At 46.4% G+C, this 21,340-nt stretch overlaps 2 protein-coding genes across 3 annotated transcripts; one reads left to right on the top strand and one right to left on the bottom strand.

Moving 5' to 3' along the window:
• Positions 1 to 1,759: 1,759 nt before the first annotated feature.
• atf6b (activating transcription factor 6 beta) lies at positions 1,760 to 16,027 on the bottom strand. 2 transcript variants are annotated; one of them, XR_013078378.1, is made up of 18 exons: positions 15,674 to 16,019; positions 13,813 to 13,892; positions 12,913 to 12,994; positions 11,757 to 11,816; positions 11,577 to 11,656; positions 11,311 to 11,497; positions 10,344 to 10,508; positions 10,061 to 10,230; positions 9,635 to 9,814; positions 8,952 to 9,034; positions 8,422 to 8,610; positions 7,744 to 7,851; positions 6,609 to 6,708; positions 6,416 to 6,483; positions 5,981 to 6,080; positions 5,624 to 5,708; positions 4,671 to 5,038; positions 1,760 to 2,785 (listed from the first exon to the last, which is right to left on the bottom strand). XR_013078378.1 is itself a non-coding variant. In XM_076754069.1 (17 exons), exons 1-17 carry the CDS (start codon positions 15,744 to 15,746, stop codon positions 4,755 to 4,757), a joined length of 2,094 nt encoding a protein of 697 aa, XP_076610184.1. In that variant the 5' UTR covers positions 15,747 to 16,027; the 3' UTR covers positions 1,760 to 4,754. The 2 variants fall into 2 exon arrangements, 1 of the variants encoding a protein (XP_076610184.1); XM_076754069.1 differs by having other exon boundaries at positions 1,760 to 5,038; positions 15,674 to 16,027.
• Positions 16,028 to 17,161: 1,134 nt separating this feature from the next.
• Positions 17,162 to 20,519, top strand: LOC143335303 (uncharacterized). The gene is made up of 7 exons (XM_076754603.1): positions 17,162 to 17,216; positions 17,725 to 18,000; positions 18,536 to 18,775; positions 18,988 to 19,098; positions 19,523 to 19,606; positions 19,905 to 19,997; positions 20,422 to 20,519. Exons 1-7 carry the CDS (start codon positions 17,162 to 17,164, stop codon positions 20,517 to 20,519), a joined length of 957 nt encoding a protein of 318 aa, XP_076610718.1.
• The last annotated feature ends 821 nt before the right edge of the window (positions 20,520 to 21,340 follow it).

Here is a 21,340-nt window from a genome sequence, read left to right as displayed (position 1 = left end):
TCTCTCATCAAGCACATATCAAACCTCTTGGCTATTTGTTGTGTTATTGGGTTAAAATTTAAATTGCAGCGATCGTTTTCGTTTTTATCAATAACCACACTTAAATAAATGACGTGTTCTTTACAGGAAAACCATTCAGGTCTGACAGATCACTTTCTTTGATTGGCAATAGCACAGATTTATTCAAATTCATTCTTAGACCTGATACAGTTGAAAATTCATCAATACAGCTGATTGCTTTATTACTTCATATTTATCCTTTAAAAATATCGTTGTATCATCTGCTAGTTGAGCTAATTTAAATTCTCTGCCTAAAGCGTTTATGCCTTTAAATGGATTCACGGTCTCTACACACTCCGGGGTTGTGCCACATGTTAGTTCTACTGAGCTGTTAAATCCTTTATATAAAGTTTTTACTACTTTTTGAAACTTTTCTCCAAATCCAAAAAATTCAATAGTTCTAATCATAAACTGGTGACTGATTGTATCAAATGCTTTATAGAAATCAACAAACATAATAAGGCTTTCATCAGGAATATAATGATTATAATCAATCATGTCCAATATTAATCTTATGCTATTGATTATGTTCCTTTCAGGCATAAATCCCGATTGCTCTTCATCAATAATGTCACTTAATCCAAGTTTTAGCCTTTTGGCAAAAATTGACACAAATATTTTGGCATCACTATTCAGCAGACTGATGGTCTCCAGTTGTCACTGCTGAGTTTGTCCTTGTTTGGTTGTGGATTTAGTTTAATTCGCCCTTGTTCCAGGGTTCGAGGTAACTCCTCTTTTTCTCAGGCTTCTTCAAACATTGCTGCTAGAAATGGGGTTCATGTCTTGCGATGATCTTTGTTGAATTCCTCCTTTTAACCCGTCATTTCCAGGTGATTTGTTGTCTTTCAAAGCTTTAATGCAAGTTTCTACATCATTTAAGCTCATTTTCTGATCACAGATTAAAGTTATCGTCAGTTCTTTTAACACCTGGTTCTAAGCCTGTAAGGAACACATCAATATTATCTTGGCCTAATAAGTCAGCGCTGTACAGTGTTTCAGGGAACGTGGCCACATATTGTGAGATTTCCTTTTCATTATCACAAACTGCATCATTAACTCTGAGTTTGCCCAGAGATGACGTCAGAATTTCTTTGGACATTTTTCACCTTGCTCCATCCATCTTCTCCTGGATCTGACCAAAGCACCTTTGGCTTTTTCTTCATATATTCTGTCCAGTTCAGCTCGTGCAGTTTCTGACACACACGACCTGTTTGACTTTCAGCGGCAAGTTGACGTGCCAGTAAAGCCTGGTCAGGGCGTCCCAGCGCACGCTCCACTACCTGACATGGAAATGGGCGGTACGTTTGTTTTGTCTTTTTTTTTTTTTTTTTTTTTTAAGGGCGGTCGTCCACATCGCCCATAGCAAAAACCGGCGGGCCATAAAATGCCCAGCTCTGCTCTGTGGAGTCTAAATGACACCTCGATTGACCAATCACAATCTGCCATATGAAGCCGAGCAGCCAATAACAGCCTGAGTTGAACAGAGGAGCCTCTTTCGTTACTTCCGGGATTATCTCCGGCTCAATCGCCTCGGCAGATTTCAGCGCTGTTCACGGTTGCGTCGAAGCCTCTCAGCAGCCTCCACCAGGGGGCGCTGGCCGGGCTGCTGTGTGAAAACAAACAGGAGCTGTGAACTTTAATGTAGCTTCATCAAATTCAAGACTTCATTTCAAAGAGAAAAGGCAGCAGTTCAAATGTGTCCTTTCATCAGAGGAGCTGAATTATAAAGATTTATTTACATGTTGAGGATTTTTAAATAAAAAAACAAAGACATACTGAATAAACTGCACTTACATCGTTACCTTCAGTCACCACAGACGACACGTTCACTCACTGAGCTGTGTGTGTTCAGCAGACAGTGAACGTCAAACAAGAAGTCAGCTCTGATACTTTGACTCAGATCAGTCGGTGGTTCATTGATTAGTCTAATCAAGAGAAATTATTTCACATGCATTAAAATTCTTTTGCACGGTTTCGGCTCTGCAGCAGAAAACAAAACGTTTCCTCCAGAGTCTCAAACAGGAAGCAAAACGTTGCTCGGTCAGTTCAGAACCACCAGCCACACGAGAAATACGGCAGTTATTGAGCAAAACGTGAACTTGGCCTCAGAAGAAGTCGACTCACTGAACTTCACGTCCACATTTTCTTTTCATCTTTACATTTCTTTACACAAACACGTTTAATCAGTGTTTTTCTTTTCCAGGAGCATTCAGTGCGACAGACGTCCAAGAGCTTCACAAACAGGAAACCAGAGCTGAAGAAGAGGAGTGGAGGGAGGAAGCCTGCAGACGTTCAGCTCCTGGGACTCATTCCGTCTGACTTCAGTCTTTTCAGGACTGCGATTGGCGGTTCAGGTTCTGGATCCGTTTCCAGGTTGATAAAATATTTCAGTTGATATTTAAGAAATGCGCTTCTTTTCTTTCTTTCCAGGAGTCGGATGTTCAGACTGATACCACTTTGATGTGTGTGCGGTGAACAGCCACAGCTGTTAGCTTAGCACAAAGACGGGAACCAGCAGCTGGCCGGACTCTAATGTGCATGAAGGCTCTGGAAGTCAAACCATTCCTCCTTCTCTTTACACAAGGACAAAACATGGTGGCGGTTCACGAACCTCAAGCTGTCGTTCTTTGATTGTCGTTTGTTTTTGGAAATTCGTGCTTTGCTGCGCTAACTGGTGAACTCTTCATGGAGCTCGTGATTATCGCACTTCTGTAAAGTTGAGGGACTGAAAGAGACAAAGAAAAAGAGTTGGAGATACTCTGAGTTTTACTGTTAGGTCAATTTGAAGCCCCAAAACCACTGGAGCCGACATTTCCCATAATGCAACTCAACAGCGTGTCATGCCGCGACGACGCGCACAGATCCAACAGTCACGAGCGGCAAAAACACACAAAGAAAACACGTTGGTGCACGAAACCAAATGAAATCTGAACACGTTTTGGTCAGAAGTTTGTTTTTTTTGTTAAATCTTCGTCTCTGCAGCTCAAAGGTTCGATTCCCGCCTGCTCTGGAAGTCGTGATCTTTTCTGGTTGGATGGTTTCAGCATCTCTAAAACAAAACTTATCATGTAGTGTCGTGACAGGAGGAACTTTATTCTGTACAATAAAAAAAAAAATCTCCATTTATTGTGTGTATTCTACCAGGACAGAATATCCTGAGTTCACGTTATGAGTGAAGCTGATTGGTCCGCTGAACGGAACATGAGAATAACATTTTTTTCATCATTACTGGATCAACCTTTTTCTTTTTTTCCTTTTACTTTTTGTTGTCAAAAGACAAAGAATAAAAAATTATAAAAAGTGACAAAAACAAAGAACATCTACAGAGAACACTCATATTTACATCTGTTAAATAATCCCCCACAGAACCACATGAAACTCTTTAAAAACATGGATCAATCTGACGGATGCTGCATGAAGTGGGATCTTCTGAAGTGGTTTTCCGAGCCGATAAACGGAGGACGAAGAGTCCTTGAGCAAGGCACCACGACCCGTCACCTCGTCTCCTCCATGATCAGGTCGGCTGAATGTCGCAGACTAAAAATACCAAACGTTCGCCGGTTCGAGCTTCTTTTGAGTTTTTCAACCGTTATGTGTTTACAAACTGAACAGTAAAATTATGCCGAGTCAGTGATTCGCACTTCCTGTTTATAATGAGGCCAAAAACGTGGAAAAGTGGAAATTGTCAGGCAGGTTCTGCAGTTCTGAGGATCTGTTCCGTTTCCTCAGGTGTGTCTCAGGTGTGTGATGATGTCACGACTCGGAGGAGTGTGAGGTCTGACGTAAAGTGCTGAAAAAGTGTTGATGAGGTCAAACTGATTCCGTCCTTTGTGTCGCTTTATTTTGTTGATAATGGATCTGAAATCAATGATCAGCTCGCTCCCGTTTTTCTGTGGAAGCGACATGAAGCGTCTTCGTCGAGACCTCAACGTTAAAACGTTTCAGCTGCGAACAGAAAGACGTGAAGAGACGTCGTTTCTTTGTCAGCTTTGACTTTCTGCTGATGAACTAAAGGTTAACGAGAATCGTGGAGGGGATGCTGGAGCTCGTCCAGAAACGCTCTTGGTTACATTTTGTGAAGTTTGTTCAGAGACTGTAAAATGTCCCGAATAACAAAGGATCGGCGTGTCGAATGAACTAATGAACATGACTGACGTTTCCTCATTTACTGTCTGTGTCGCGCTTTAAACGCAGACACTCGAAAACATTTTCCTTGAGCTGATTTTCAGATCCACCTTCAAGCAGCAGCCTCACAGCTGATCCTGGTCTGGACGCCTCACCGGCTCCTCCGAGCTGTGACTGCGCAGCCCTGCAGCGCCACCTGTGGGCCGACCCAGCTCCAGCTTCCCGCCTCTGCTCTTCATCCAAACTGTACATTTTCAGCATGGCACACTGAAAGGCAGCGCGGCGTCTCAGTGCGCTGCACAGTCGGCGTCCCACCGTTTCTACACCAATTCTTATATATTAGGACAATTTCTCTTGGAGGAGCTTTGTTTTCTGAGTTTTCTGACAAACTGTTTAAACAGTAAAAGCTCAAATTACTGATTCAGATCCTTTTGCAGCTTCCAGGAAACTGGACTTTTCCAGGAAGAGGAAGCTCTATCGGTTACCTGTTGCAGGGATGAAGAAGGTTTTTTTCAAAGGTATCTGAGTTTCTCCTTCTCTTCCTTTTATATCGCCATGGCGATGCATCTTCAGACTCCTTCTGATTGGCTGATTAAGTATTCCGCTGTCCGCCTGCGGGCAGATGACGGTGAGGAGGACGAGGAGGAGGGGTGATGATGGTGGCGCCCTCGCAGAGAGGTGTGGTTGCCGTGGTGATGGTGGGGGTTGTGGTGGGACGAGGGCGGAGGCGGAGGCGGGTCCCGGAGAGACGGCGGGACGGCCGAGGACTTGATGGGGACGATGCGTGTGTCCATGACCTCGCAGTCCACCTGCATCATCATCTCGTAACCCTGAGAGGAGTTGTAGAGACTCTCTGAGGGGGAGGAGGAGGAGAGGGAGGAGGAGAGACGGGTGAGGAGGAGGGGGGGAATGTGAGGGAGGAGGAGAGGGAGGAGGAGAGACGGGTGAGGAGGAGGGGGGGAATGTGAGGGAGGAGGAGAGGGAGGAGGAGAGACGGGGGGGGGGGGGTGATGTAGTTCAGAGAAGGTTGGACGGAGACAGAAAAGGAAGACAGTCAGACTTCTCTGATCACATCCATATGATACTGTGTGTGAGTGTGTGTGGGATCAGACACACACACACACACTCTGAAATAAAAAACTGCACAATGACACTGTCAGACTGATAAACGTCTGCTGCTCCCGGCGGTGGAGACACATGATGGCGTAAAGCTGACTGTGTGTAAACATGGCCGACAGCTCCGTCGCCCCCTGGTGGCTGATGATGGCGTCTTCATTGACCGTCACTGGTTAAGACAATAATTAGGATCTGGCTTTGAAAGACGTTGGAGGGTCATTTTGTCCTGTTGTGTCTCCAGCCGTCTGCGTCCCCTGAGATCAAACACGTCACTGTCAGCTCGCCGTCTCGAGCATTTCGACAGTTCAGCGCTCAGACTCACCGTTCACAGACATGGCCGGCATCACCAGAGACATCTTCGGTCTGCTGGTCTTATTGTGGCTGATGGCCGGCAGCAGCAGGTGATCCTGCAGAGAGACAGTCGGGTCAGTCACGAGTCATTCGCAGTCCACAAAGACAGAGGAAAAAGCACCAAGAGCTCAGAAAGGTTGAGCTCGTGTGTCCACAGCTCGGCTCGACTCCACCCACTCAGATCAACGCTCTCGATGCAGGCGGGAAAACCAAAAAAAGAGCGAGTAAAGCTGAGTCAGCGGAGTCGAGCCACGCATTGGAAGCGCCGCGTCCGTGCTGAGAGGTTTGTCTGGACCGAGCTGTGGACGGACGTCTGGTGTTGTCGTACCCGTCTGAAAGAGACGACGTAGAAAGTGTCCTCTCTGCGGTCGATGGCGTCCAGGAAGTCGCTGTAGGTGACCTCAGGACCAGGAAGCACCTGCAGCTGACTGCAATGACATGAACGAATCCTTCACTTAAATCAAAGTATCAATACAACAGTGGAAAAACACTATTAGCTACACTGATTTAAAGTGGTAAAAGTACTCACTGTGCAGTACTCTGACCCTGTGACTGATGTATTATAATATATTAATACTGAAAGAGACGATGAAGAGTCAAACCTTCCGCTAACGATCCGTTATGGTTTTACACACTAATGAATCCAGTTTTCTGTTTCACTTCACCAGCTGACACAAACTTTACTTTCAGGTCATTTCTGACTGAAACTCGGCTGAATGAGCTCAGCAGGAAGAAGAAGAGTGAGCCGAAGCGTCTGCTGAACCTTTCTATGGAGCGGTGAGTCTGGATCGGCAGATATCTGGAGAAGTTCGTCTTCCTCAGCTGAGCTTTCTGCAAGAAGAAGAGAGACGGAGCCGCGATGAATCTGGACTCTAATGATCCCTGTTTGGCTTCAGAACGGCACAGAGAGGAGAGGCGGCGTCGGCGCTGACAGGAAGGACAAACGTGAAGCCAACCTGTGCGATTTTGGCCTTCTTGGCCATTTTGGGCTTCCCTCCAGACTTCTTCCTGTCGATCTGGTGTCGGTGGACCCAACCTCTCAGCTCATCTGCCAGCCTGCGAAGCACAAAGCCGCTCAGCTCAGAGCAGACAGCAGCTCCAACACATTTCAAAGTCTTTGACTCGTGCCGTCGCTTCACTGTGCATCTACGTCCTCGACATGAGCCCTCACACACGAACTACAACAAGGGTGATAGTTTGAGGATGACGACGATGACGACGGCTCGAAGGAGGGAGGGAGAGACAAGAGCAAGGAAGGAAGGAAAGAAAGAAAGAAAGAAGGGAGGAACGTTTGAAAGAAAGGAGGAAGGAAGGAAGAATGGATGGGTGGAAGAAAGAAAAGAAGAAAGTAAGAAAGAAAGAAAGCAAGCAGGGGAAAGGAAGGATGGGTGGAAGGACAAAAGGAAGTAAAAAAAGAAAGATGAAAGAAGGAAAGAGAGAAGGATGGATGGAAGGAAAGAAATCCATTTCCAATCCATTTTATTTATAAAGCACAATTTTAAATAAACACAAAGGTTTCCAAAGTGCTGTACAGTAAAACAAACACAATAAAACATAATAAATAAAAGATTAAAAAGATAAGAACATAAAATGATAAAATATCTGGACACATAAAATCAACAACCTAAGTGGTGTGAAAAGCCAAAGAAAAAAGAAAAGATGGAAAGAAGGGAGGAAGGAAGGATAGAAGAAAGTAAAGAAGGAAAGAGAGAAAGGACAGAAAGAAGAAAGAAAGAAAAAAGGAAGCAAGGAAGGAAGGAAGGAAGAAGGATGGACAGAAATAAAAAAGAAAGGAATTGAGGAACTGTGGAATGAAAAAAGGAAGGAAATAATGGAAGTTTAAAGATTAACGTCATGTATGAACGTGTGAATGAATGAATGAATGAATGAATTCTATGAAGTTTTTCTCGTTAGAGGAGGACGAACCCATTTTTTCTCTTTGTTCATACTGAGCTCAACTGTTTCCTGTTTAAAAGAAGTGAATGAAAGGAGGCGCTGGAGGAGCAGGTGGAGGAGGAGGAGGAGATGAAGAAGGAGGAAGGAGGAAGAAACACAAAGGAGTAACAAAAAGTCTTTTGGTGTTTTCGTCACCTGAGGGACTCGGAGCGGTTGAACTGCCTGCAGTCTGAGGAGGTGAAGTAACGATCGATGTCCTGCAGCACCAAGTCCTTGATGTCACTGAACACATCGCTCAGGTTCCTGCAGACACAAACACACACTGAGATGCGTTCACTGTCATCAAAGCTGCGTTTCAGCCGCACAGAAACACTTTCCCACAGACGGTTTGAGGCGTGTTGGTGAACCAGTCGTGTTCGCTGTTGAAAACACGTCCGTCTGCATTTCAGTCTGACGGCTGTGACGCAGAGGACGCGACGGCCTGTGAAGGCACCACAGCGTGAGGAGAGCCGCCAGTTTCATCGTCAGCGCAGTGAAACGAGGAGACGACAGGCTTCCGGCTCACGTTACGAATGTTTCAGCGAGCTGGAAGCTGAGCTGACGGTGTGTCGGAGATGTGTTCACTGACTCTGCCGGCAGATACTCAATATCAAAAGTCTTCAGTCGGGTTTGGGGCAGAAAAACGTCCACTGCAGTTTTCACTTCCTGCCCTCCGTCTGGATTCAACGTCATGTGACTGAAACAGTTTTACTGGTAACTCACAACGTAAAAACACACGTTTTCATTCAAGCAGTTCCGCTTGGGGACGTGGCTCATGTGAATGAATCCATGTGCGTTAAGACTCCGAGGCACCCGACGAAGGTCTGGTCTCACCTGAACTGGTAGGACTCCGGAGCCTCGTCTCCTCCTTCCTCCTCCGTCTCCGTCTTGTCCTCCACTCTGCTCGCAGGAGCCGCCGCCTCCTGCTGCTGATACTGCTGCTGCTGCTCGATCTTCAGCAGCCGTCGTCCCGTGTACGACACCACGCCGTCCTGCAGGCCCGACAGCTTCCTGTCTGTGATGCTGAAGAAGAAGAAGAGGAAGAGGAAGAAGAGGAAGAAGAGGAAGAAGAGCAGGTTAAAGTCTTAACGGACATTTCTTCTTATTTATTTTATTCACTGAGTGTGGGCTCATTTTTTAACGTACGTAAAGAGAATTTAATGAACGCGTGTTCGTTTGTCTTATATTTATGTGCTATATTAATCAAATATTATCTTAACGTGTAATTCATAACGATTTGAAAACACTCTATGTTCCATGATGAGTAAACTTCATGTACACTGTTTGTATGTATGTAGAACTGGAAAAGAAAGAGGAAATGGTAGAAACAATAGAATAAAAGCAGAGAAGAAGAAAGGGGGTACCTGACGGGTCCGAAGCTGAAGGTCATGAAGAGCAGGACGGCCATGACACACACGGCCCTCTTGTTGCTCGCTGAGTCGCTGCCCTGAAAAACACAAACGGAGACGTAAGCTGCACGAACACAAACAGCGTCTGCAGGCGGACGTGACGACACGTTCACGAGCTGTCTGATTTCAGGAAACCGACTCATTCCTCGCCGTTTGAGAGTCAGCTGGCTGGTTTCCGTCACGGAGTCTTACAGGTGGAGCAGATTTCTCTCCCGGCTGTGATCGGCACTTGGGTCTGGATCTCCTCGTCCTTCCTGTTCAACCTGTTCTTGTTCATTGAATTAATGAGCGGCTGTGCGATGAAGGCCTCTCTGCAGGATTCCTCCTTTAATCACAGCTTTCCCTGCTTTCAGCCGCTGTTCTCAGTCTTCTCTGCTTTCCTACACTTTGACCATCAAATGTGCTTTTACACACGTGTTAATGTTGTTTTCTACCTTTTCCTTGTTTGTTTTTAGTATCGACATGTTGACCCAAGTCTGGCACATCCACAGACATTCAACATTCGCAGGTTTTTTGGTTTTTTGTTTTGTTCCAGAAGTCTTTTTCGTGGAGCCCCTGAACGTCACACTTCTGGAGGTCAAAGCGAAGTGAATGGTTACACTACGCTGATGAAGAGGATGAAGAGTCCCATCCCTCACCTCTTTCCCGGCCAGTCTCTCCCTCAGCGCCTGGTTCTCCCTCCGGAGACGTTCGTTCTCCTGCTGCGCCTCCCTCAGCTGAGCCTCCAGGTTCTGCAGGTACTCCTTCTTCTTCTTCCTCGACTGGCAGGCCGACTCGCGGTTCTTTATCATCCTCTGCTGCCGCTTCAGCACCTTCATCTGCATGAGGAGGAGGAGGATTGGGAGGAGATGGAGGAGAGAAAAGGGATGAAGGGAAGAGGAATCAGAGGAGGAGGAAGGGATGAAGGGAAGAGGAATAAGGAAGGAGGGATGGAGGTGGCACAAAGGAGGGAAGAAGAAAAAAAGACTGAGCTCGAGTCAAACAAACGAGCTCATTCTTCTTTGAGCCCAAACGAGCCCGCAGGCACATTTCTGCTCGTGACTCAGAACGTCCCGCCCACTCACATCGATGTCGTTGGAGTTGTTGCCGGGCAACGTCGTGGTCGCCGGGACGATGGGTTTGCCGCTGGGCGGAGCCGCGGGGCTGGAGCAGTGCTGCGGGATGCTGGGAGAGACGGGCTCCATTTTGACGATGGCCGGAGCCGAACCGAGGCAGACGGACTGAGACAAGACGACTGGAGGACGAGGACAGACAAACACAATCAATAATCCGGATCGATCAGGCTTACCTGCAGCCTCTGTCACTGCCTTCATCCACACGACACAACGAAACACCAACACCCCTCACCGGGTCTGGTCTGGTCCATGGAGGGCAGGCCCTGCAGGATGAGGGTCTTGGCCGGTGCTGGGGTCTGGGGGACGGGGAGGGCGGTGACACACATGGGTCTGGGCTGGATGGGGGGTTTGGTGCTCAGGATGCTGCTGGCCTTCAGTGTGGCCGAACTGGGCAGAACTTCAGGTGAGAAAAACAAACGTCACATTTCAGACGTTCGACCTCGTTCAGAGCAGAGCGAGACGCTTTCATTCATTCAGACTTCAATCTGACTGCTTTGCTCTGCAGAAAGACTCCAGCTGTCAACGACCCACATGACCGAAGCAAAGATCTTCCACAAACAGAAAGTCAGCTGATTTGAACTGGAACGATGAGGCAGTGGCATGCACACACAGACAAAGACGGTGTTTGGAGGAGCTTCACACCAAACTAAACATCTGTTCGTCTGAGCTGCGCCGCAGTGCTGGAACGTAGCCGAGTACTTCACAAAATAAATAAACAAATAAACAGCAGGACGTTTGAGGCCCCTTAATTTCTACCACATCTCTTCTCATGACCCCTCACATTTATCTGGTGACCCTCTGGAGGGGCCCAACCCCTAGGTTGGGAACCGCTGCACCAAACTAGCTGTCTGTATATGAACAGGTCAAACTGAGCCCACCTGAAGCAGCTGTGACTGTGAAATGCTGCTGACAGTGATGCTTCAGTGCGGATGTATAATAACATGTCAGAGGGCAAAACAACTACTTTCACTGTTGATACTGTGAGTAAAGAAATAGTCCCTCTTTTTCCTCTCTCACACACAAACATGCTGTGAGAGCAACAAAGACATGATTCTGCTGCTACACGTCAGTCCACCACGGCAGCTAGCTAGCAGCAGGTATCTGTTAGCGGACGCCACAGAAGCACGGAGGCGACGTTAAAGCGTCGCTGACAATCTGAACAGAACAGCAGCAGCGAAACCTCCGGTGACCGAACACACCTGCCGCCTGCGGCTGGACTCCACTGATGACCGCTGGGATCTGCGCCGTTAACGCCGTCTGTAGCTGCGTCTGCGCTGGAGGTATGGACGTTGTTGCCACGGTGATCTCCATGGACCCCAGCGGAGGAGACAGCACGTCTCCGTACATGTAGGGAGGAGTCGGAGGGTTTTCGCCTTTCACTGTGATCTGGGGGGGAGAAGATGGACCAACGGCGTCAGCGACCACGAGGCAAGCGCCGCTGTGGGAGGACTTTGCAAACACACACCTGTGGGTCTGGTGAGGACGCCGCGCAGTCGGACCCGAGTGAGGACGCCGGAGAGGGAGGTTCTGCTTTCACCTGGAACACTGGACACACGGACACGCAGGTGAAGCAGCTCAGGATGAAAACATATTTCAGTTTGTTCAGCGTCCTGAGTGACGTTTGACAAGAAACTGGAGAACTTACACATTTCCACCGGTAACGGCTGAGTGATGGTCATCTCATTTTTTATCACCGGAGTTTCCCCTTCAGGCAAAAGACATCAAGACAAAGACGTCAGGACGAGGACAGCGATGGTTTGAAGTCAGCAGCTGAAGTTTAATGAGCTTTTTTCATAACTAGCTTTTGCTCTCGTTGTGTATTTAAGTGTCCACGAAACAAAACAGAAGCTTCCTGCTGAGGACGTGGAGCTTAAATGAAAGAAACGTTTGAAAGGCTTCACTTTATCTCTGCTGACAAGAATATTTTCACAAAGAATAATGAAGACTGAACCATGAATGAAGGAAAAACTCTGATTCCACATCATGTTTCACTCTCTTCAGCCATGATGGAAGACACACCTTTAAAGACGTCTTCCTCTGAGCTCCATTAAAACACGTCAGTGAGACACAGACAGACAGACAGACAGAGACACACACACACACAGACACACAGACACACAGACACAGACACACACACACAGACACACAGACACAGACACAGACACACAGACACACAGACACACACACACAGACACACACACACACACACACACACACACACACACACACACACACACACACAGACACACACACACACACACACACACACAGACACAGACACAGACACACACACAGACACACAGACACACACACAGACACACAGACACACACACAGACACACACACACACAGACACAGACACACAGACACACAGACACACACACACACACACACACACACACACACACACACTACAGCACCAAATGTGGGTTCATCCGCCTCTGAAAATAGTCCCAGCAGACGCTCTGCCTCCTCCTGTTGGTCTTGGTGGAGGAAACCTCAACGCTTTTGGTGTTTGTGGTGTTTTTACAGATTTATGTCCTCAGCAGGAACCAATGGGCTTAAAGCTGAGAGCCACAGACAGGAAGTCACACGGTGCCTTTAATCAGACTCTTGGCCCAGCATGTAAAAAACCTAAACACAGCATGGCTGAAGCTCGGCAAGGCCTCGTCAGCTGCCGGGCGACAGGAGCGAAGGGCGGAGCGTCTCCTGTGTCACAGACGTTTGAGGAGGCCAAAGCTAAACGCTGACCAAAGGTGGGTTAAGGTTGCCGGCGGCTGCTCACGGTTGGCTGGTCTGTACCTGTGAGAAGGTTGTCGTCAAGGTGTTGCCATGGTGATGTGGGGTTGTCGGGATCGAGGGTGAGCACCAGGTCGTTGTCAAACTGCGAGAGGTCGGCAGAGGAAAACCAGGGAGGAAGAGGGAGGAAGAGGGAGGGAAAGTAGGTCAAAGAAATGCTGGATTAGTCAGTATGTCTAATGTGTGTGAGTGTGAGTGTGTGTGTGTGTGTGTGTGTGTGTGTGTGTGTGTGTGTGTGTGTGTGTGATGCTCTGCCAACTGATAATTAGCCTGATTATCCTTTGACCTGTTATCTGGCCTCACTTTAAAGACCTGGTTTATGACAGATGAGTTTAATGTCGACATGTTGGGAAATACTCCTTCTCAAAGAGCAGCTGAAGTAGTTTTTCCTCCTCGGGTCCAGAGTGAATCAGGCCTTCACTTTTGGACAGGCTTCTATTAGAGACAGGCCTTAGTTTCTAACTTAGCCCGTTAATCCAAGCTCAAAATCTGCTCAAAAGTTAAAAAAGCCTTAGTTATCATGTCCACATGATTAAAAACACGACTGAAGCGAATCCACTTCACAGCAGTCTCCATCAGGGTCGAACTAGCATGCTATGTTAGCATTAATGTCAAAGTGTGGCTAAAGCTCACAGGACTTTAACAAGTTGTGGAAATATTTTGACTTCAAGGTGGCATGACATGAAAAGTCAGGTGATCATCGAAGCCATTTGGACTCACCTCTGGGAATTATGTCCCTAAAACTACGCCGCTAGCATGACTGAAAACACAAACGTCTAACTGTTGGAAAGAGGACACACGTGTTCCTCTGAATCAAACTGTGTGTTTGCACATCAGGCCGAGCGTCGGTTACACTCTCAGTCCTGGACAGAAACCAGAGCTGCCGTTCTTTTGTCTCCGTACCGATGGTTCACATTTCAGCCTTCGGCCGAAGTCTGCGTCCTCTCCCTCCTCCATGCTCTCACATTGGTACAGGCAGGCATCTGAGGAGAAAGACAGGATTTAAACCAATCAGCTGTGAGCACACGAGTCAGTGCTGCACTGTCTCACTGCTGCTTCATCATAACACAGTGATCAGTGTCAGCAGCGTTTCTTTACTCTGCCACTTCCCACGTCAACACAAACAAACCCTGTGAAGTGTACACGGCCCAGTGCAGTACGTCTAATCGAACGGTACAGCATCACAATGTCACGTCAAAAAAGCATTTTTAAGCAGGAAACACACTTTATATTCTTCATTTTCAGAAAACCAGCAGACTTTTTTTTTTTTTTTTACCACGACCCTGTGTGCCATTATTTATCCCATCACGCCTCGCCTGATTGGATGACAGAGAAAAACACAACTCTGGACTTTGAAGCTGAAACAAACAGTGAAGCGGCGCGTGGATCCGAGGCGTTCTACAGCAGCACCGGCTTCCTGTCTGTGAATGTTCGCTCTGTACAAAACAACGTTTCCACGTTTCACATGTGCTGCAGACGGACGTGAAGATACGACACGAACACTGGCGGGTTCGGACGTGAGCCGCCACGATGGACGAGGAAAATGAAAATGTTTTGATTTCTTGAAAACATAAAACAGAGTTTTCTGTCGACTCACGAAGGATAAATTTGCTTTTGTTGCAGAATCTGTTGATAATCATGAAAAGCTAAAATAACCAGCCTCGTCCTTTGAGGAGCCTTTTGAAAAGAAGAACTTCTTTTATTGTTTCTGTAATCGTCCTTGGCGCTTCCTTTGGTCATAAATGTTTCTCATACTTCTCGCCTTGAGCTGCTGCATTGACCCACTTCTCTCATGGGGGTCATTAAAGTTTCCTCTATCTAATCGGGTTTATTGCCTGACTGCAGAGGGCCAACCACAAACAGGGCAGTGAGGAACTTTTACTACAGCAGGTGGTGAATCTCAGACAAGTCACTGCTCCTCAGTCAAATTTCCTTTCACGTGATGACTGCTTACCTGCTCAGGTGGCTCACAGTAAACGCCAACAGGAGGCTGGTTTTTACTTCAGTCTGTTTCTGGTTAGAAAAACACGTTTCCGGTGACATTTGATGGTTTAGTCTGAACACAGCGTGACTGGACTAACCAGCAGTTTGTGGAAAGATAAATAAATCACTTCACATATTAACTGAACAGACAAAACCTGAAGCTTAGTACATAAAACCAGCTGCTTCCTGCCCTGCTTAAATCACCTGTTTGTGCTTTTGAGGGTTTGGGGTCGTGCATGGTGTGTAAACTGAACACACACAACATCAGACAGCTGCACACCTGGCAGGTTAATATTACTTTCACTTAAAGGTGCCTCCCAGTTAAAAGCCCCACTCAGCGGCCTGGTCGTGACTGGGTTTATGGCAGAGAGAGTGACTGACAGAGACATTAAAATGCGGTTATCAGACGTGACAGACAGAAGAAGGACTGTGTGCTTGACATGATGTGCGATCACGCTTCCACCCACCGTGTTCAAGATAAACTGACATATCCGGGTCTGCCGACTGACGAAGCGCACACACACACACGCACCGTGCAAAACCGCGTACAGCCGCCATCGAGCACACAATTCAACACCTTCTTTATCACATAAAACACTTAATGGTCCTAACAGAGACTTCGCAGGGGAGGATTTAACCGTTCAATGCGTTTTAAAGCCCCAGCTTCGCCTCATCTAGACGGAAGGAGGCTGCTGGTCTGAGCGCATCCGCACGCCCGGCTAGCTTCGTGTCGCTGAAACATGTTTATTTTCGGTTATCGAGGCTTTGAATGTGAACTCACCCCAATCTTCGCTTGTCAGGAGGTTATCAGCGAAGAATCGACTGTCCAAATCAGAGAGTAAATCCGTACTCATAGCCACAAAGGCGGTGTGTTTGGAGAGCAGGGGGCTGCAGGCAGATAGCGACGTGATAACGGCTAACGTTAGCTAGCTTTAAACAAACACAGGCACAATACGACCGCCAAATTTAGCATTAAGCTACCTCGGTGATATCGGGACCTGATTACATTTATTTTTAAAAGTAATGGAATATTTCCTGCGTCGGAAAAGTGCTATATTTTGTCAGTTTCAATCCCCGGACGATCTACCAGTTCTTCCGTTCGCTCTGCATATGACAGACAAGGAAACGCATTTTCAGTAAAGTCACCGGCCACTTGTGACACAGCAGCCAATGACAGCGAAGAAGAGTATGATTGACTACACAAAGAACCAATAAGATGACTAAGAGAGTGCGATTGGAGACGATCGGACAGAGAACTTTAAAGATGATTTGGCCCAATCGTAAAAGCGCCTTTTGATGGACAGGGACAAGAAACCAATAAACACGAGGAATTCCCGGTTCCGCATTAAATTGACACGCACATTAGCCAATCATGGTTTAACAAAGCAAATAACAGTGAATAGAGAAAACGTTGATTTAAGCGTTACGAAAACGACAACGAGTAATGTCAGTTTAGACGAGAGGCAGAAGAAGCTGCCTTTCACAGTCAAACCAGCTGGCTTTGTGAATCCTTAAACGACACTCTTCTGCTGCTGGGACTGTTGTTTTTAATGCTAATGTTCCGGGTGGAGTTATTACATAACACCAGTGAGGGGCGTTCAGGACGGGCTGGTCCAGCGCCAGCAGCTGGAGCCTCAGTGTGCCGTGCAGGGTGGAGCAGGTGTTATGAACTGCACAGTGAGCAGAAACAGGTGGAAATCACAGGTCATCCTCTCTTATCTGGACCATGAACACTGATGTAAATTATGCAGAAAGAAGTGTGACAGGTTAGCTGTTTCCACCTGCCTCCAGACTTCATGTGAATCTAATCAAAACTTGAGTCTGAGTCCAAAGTGGTGAAATATTCCAATAATAAAAGTTTCCTCAAATAGACTGAGAAACGGCTGCTTTGGTTCGTGTGAGATATACCATCAGCGTAACACTGTGGATGTGCAGGTTGTGGTGACGGTTTGGCTTCGCTCCAGCAGCCCAGGTTCACATCCAGTCTCACACTAACTCTTGACATTTCTAATGTGACCATCATCGCTCCCAGGCCTTAAAAAAAGTCCTAGTTGGATGACTAATCACGGATACTGAGGGAAAATCTACGTCCACTGACCGAGGCTGCGCGCGATCCGGTAAAGAAGGCATGCATGCTCTTCAACCACAAACAGACAATGAGGTGTTTGAGATAAAAAAAACACACACATAACCACACAGTTCCTGTTCTGAGGGCGGGTGGAGCAGACAGCGGACTTTACTCTGTGTGGTGAGTCATTTCTGGGTGAAGATGAAGGTGAATATCTGCCTCTTAGCCTTTATTCTGGGCTGTAATGTCGCCCAAGGTAAGAACTTTTCAAACATCCTCCTGTGCCAAACTGGGATCCAGTGTCGCTGCTTATATCATGAGACTCAACAGGACCGAGCTGGACTTTCTTTAGTCAAAGTTTAATGTAAAAACAGTAATTAACAGGGTCAGATTCAATGTGCATTTGACAGTTAACAGCTGTTTGTTCCATATGTTTATGCATGTTTTAGTTCTTTGTGTGAAGAGGCTGCTTGGCCAGTCAACGTCACCACCTGGATAAGAAGCTAAAGTGGATTTACGAGCTTCCTTCCTTCCTTCTTGAAGGCTGACATTAAGTGTGTCTACTGCATTTTAAGATACTGTGAGATGTGCCTCTGAAGCTCTGCGGATAGACGTCATGAAGCGTCTTCAGCCCTTATTCTTTTAGTCTTCCATATATTCATCAGTGCAATACTGAGACTCTTTACAAACATAGCAGACAGTTTTTAATGCAGTACTGACGACACACAATGTGCTGTCTAAATACATTTCTGTTTGTTTTGCAGTGATAATCCGTGAAATAATTGAGGAGAAGCAGCCCATCACTCTGTCCTGTCCCTGGTCTGTGGACGGTGCAGTGACGTGGACCAGAGAGACAAACGGACAAAGAGTTGATCTTCTTACTGCTGATAAAGACGAGATAAAACACATTGACGACCGGCTCAAACGATACAGCTCATTGGCCGATAAGTCCCTTCACATCCGTGAAATCAACACCTCAGACTCTGGAAGATACTTCTGTAATAATGAAGCAGCTGCAGACCTGACGGTGATCCCATCAGGTACCATCAAACTTCATCAAACTGCTTCTGCTTCATGTTTTCTTTTCTTTCTCTGAGCTTCTGAGACTTTGATAACACAAATATTTTGGCATATTAATGAAATGCAGCTTTTCAAATGTTCATTTCACTTGTTTCTGAACATCAGGTTTTAATTTCACGCCTCAGTAGATTTCATTTCTCACATTTACTTCCTGATACCGTAATTGAGAAGCTCCCTCTGTGTACGTCTGCACAGCTGTGTATTACTTTCAAGTAAAATACATTATTTATCTATAAAACTGCCAAAACTGCCAAAGCTAGTTTGAACTCAAAGGAAAATTCAAAGCTTGATTTCTTTAGATTTTAAAACATGATACTGAATATTTACACATCGTCTTCCTCTGCTCCAAAACCTCATTCAGGAACTTATTCATGCATATTCTGAAGTGAAAATACTCCTGTGAAGCGATGCGTGTCGGTTACTTCCTCACTCGGCCTGACTGACTTTGTCCTCAGTACGTGTGTTAAACTTATGATTTTGAGTTGTTGTGTTCAGGAACGACCAGACGTGTTGCAGAGAGGACCACCGTCACTCTGACGTGTCCTGGTGATGCTGGAGGATCAACATGGAGCAGAGACGCTGGTGACATACGGCATCGAGGACGGTTTTATGTTTCGACTGTGGACAGGACGTTGACCGTGAGAGACGTGCAGCCTGGAGACTCTGGACTTTACTACTGTGATGGAAAACCTGCAGCATATCTGATTGTGATCAAAAATGAGACATCTGAGAGAGGTGAGACACAACAGACATTTAAACAGGCAAAATAAGAGGAAAGCATCATCTTCAAACAAAAGAAGCAGAGGTGGAACTACAACAGATGCAGAACTTGGTGTAATATCTGTGTGGCCTTGTTCTATTTAGGGGGATTTCTTTTGAGACGTTTTGTATTATGAGATGCGTCTTTCTGTCCTTGTAATATAGATTGTCTCTATTCTGCAATAAAGGGAACAAGACACCACCAACAACTGCAGCAGTAACACCACCGCAAGCATCAAGAGACACGACAACGACACACAGACAACACAAGGAGAGCAGAAAGAAGAAGAAAAAGAAGAGTAAGATGAAACAGACCTAAATGGTCAATTCATTCAAAGATGAAACTATCAAAGACGCAGCAAAGAGAGATAAAAAAGAGGATGCAGAAAGTCTGAAAGGCTAATACACAACCGAGAGTGACGGACAGACATGTAAAAGGTCCAGACTGAAGGAGATACGAAACGTTTGCTGGCGTTTTGTGTCTCTTTCTAGTAATTTGACGGACTTTCAAACAGGTTTAATGCCGTCCAATTATATACGAGGTTGTATTTTCAACATGGAATGTTGAGCACAAAGCATGTGCTGCGTTCAAGGACTTAAAGTCATCAGAACTCCGTCGCTGAAACCTTTTCCAAAATTATAAACAGGTGATTCTGTAGTAAACGATCTATCGTAAACTTCAAGGAAACAAATTGTGAAACATATTTCAACTGTTCCACACAGAAGGTACGAAGACGCCAACTGCAACACATGCAGCCGCACCTCCGACAGCAACAGCTGTGCCAGCAGTGACACCGACAGAGCCAGGTACAGACCCGACGGACCGCTGCATGACCACGACTTAGACACACAAACACACCAAGAAAGCCACAAATTAAAGCCATGACAGGAAACTGATCTCAGTGCTGCAGGTTTGCCCAATTTTCACTCGTAGTACATCAGAGTTTACGAAAAACACTGACTGTCTGTCAGTCATGTTTTCAGCTGCCCCTTATGTTCGCACTGCCTTCATCATTTTAAATCGTTTTATATTTTCTGCCAAGATAAATAAATGAATGTCTGAACGCTGACTGAGGCCTGATTCTGAGTGTTTCTCGTCTTCCAGCTGCTCCTCTCCTCTGGCAGACCGTTCGTTTGGTGGTTGGAATACTCTGCTTAATCATCATGGTCAGTGTCACTGCCACCGTCTGGAGAACAGGTGAGAACACTGTGACCTGTGCAGGTGAAGTGTCACCAGCAGGGGTCAGAGGTTATACACGACCGTGTCGTGGCCAAATAATGACCAAGTCAAATGAAGGAAAGTGGCAGAAAGTGCTGGTGTTGGTGGTTTATCCGGACACATTTCAGCTCAGGAATCGGTGTGAAGTGCTCCATCGGCCACATGGTGGCACTATTGCTTCTATTGGCTCTGCTCCAAAAACTCATCGCTTGTCTCGTGTCCAGCTTTGCAGAGACATCCTGAACTGAAAAGTGTTTTTGAGATATTCCGTTCACAAACCAGCAGACAAATAAAGTCGAAGTTACATCTGAAGGTTTTAAATGTCGACTGACGGAAAAGTCAGGACAGAAGTTAAAGACGAACATCGTCCATCAGCTCCGTGTTTGTCTTCTGTCTCTGGCAGCTCGACAGAAAGAGAGACGGGACAGAGAAACAGAAAGACATCGTCCTGCTCTCAGCGTCTGTGCTGTGACCGCGACAGAAACCACGACGTCCTGCTGAAACTGCCGCCGCCGTGAAGACGACTGCTGAGGACCCTCAAAACACCAACGATTGTTCAAACGAGAGGAAACGTCTTTGACCCGTTTCACACTCTGGAAGAAGAACAGACGACGTCGTTTGCCTCGTTAACACATTCCACTGTGGGAAGTTTGGTAAAGTAAAGCAGGAAAACAAACAGGAAGAATATTCAGATTTGAGACAAAGACACTCACACATGCTTAATGGGCAGATTCCGACTTCTCTTCCCTCTGACGCTCTGTCATTGTTCTATTAGCTCCGCGGTCGTTTCAGCTGCGCACTTTTCTTAAAAAAAAAGTTTTGTTTAAGTCAAGCAGGCCTCGTGACACACACTCACTCTCACACACACACACGCCTGGAAATACTTGTTACGTTATTTTGTCTGAATAAAGGTATTTTCTTATGAAGGTAACGGTGGAATTGAACTGAATGAAGCTGCTTCGATGCTTCTGACCTCCAGGTTGTTTTTCTGCGTCAGCCGCATCGCTTCCATGCAATGAGCGTCTCTGTCCACTTCCTGAAATCCTCTCTGCCGCATTTTAGAGGAAACACACGTGCCATGATGTTGATGATGTTAGCACGTGCTGCCAGTCCACACCAGGGTCAAGGAGGATTAGCCTAGCTTAGCACAAAGACTGGCCGCAGAGGGAAACTGTTAGCGTAGCTACATACAGCATCTTTGAATGAAACACACTGCTGAGACTGTTGCCATCACATTTAATATCACATATTAAGACACTTTTTCATTATCATTATCACTCATTTTGCACATGGAGCCGGCAGCTGCTCGCCTCTGACTGCTG

The sequence above is a fragment of the Chaetodon auriga genome, chromosome 17 (assembly GCF_051107435.1).
Source record: "Chaetodon auriga isolate fChaAug3 chromosome 17, fChaAug3.hap1, whole genome shotgun sequence".
NCBI classification, from domain to species: Eukaryota; Metazoa; Chordata; class Actinopteri; order Chaetodontiformes; family Chaetodontidae; genus Chaetodon; species Chaetodon auriga.
Note: the sequence above shows the minus strand (reverse complement) of the source record. Positions and strands in the feature narration are given on the sequence as shown.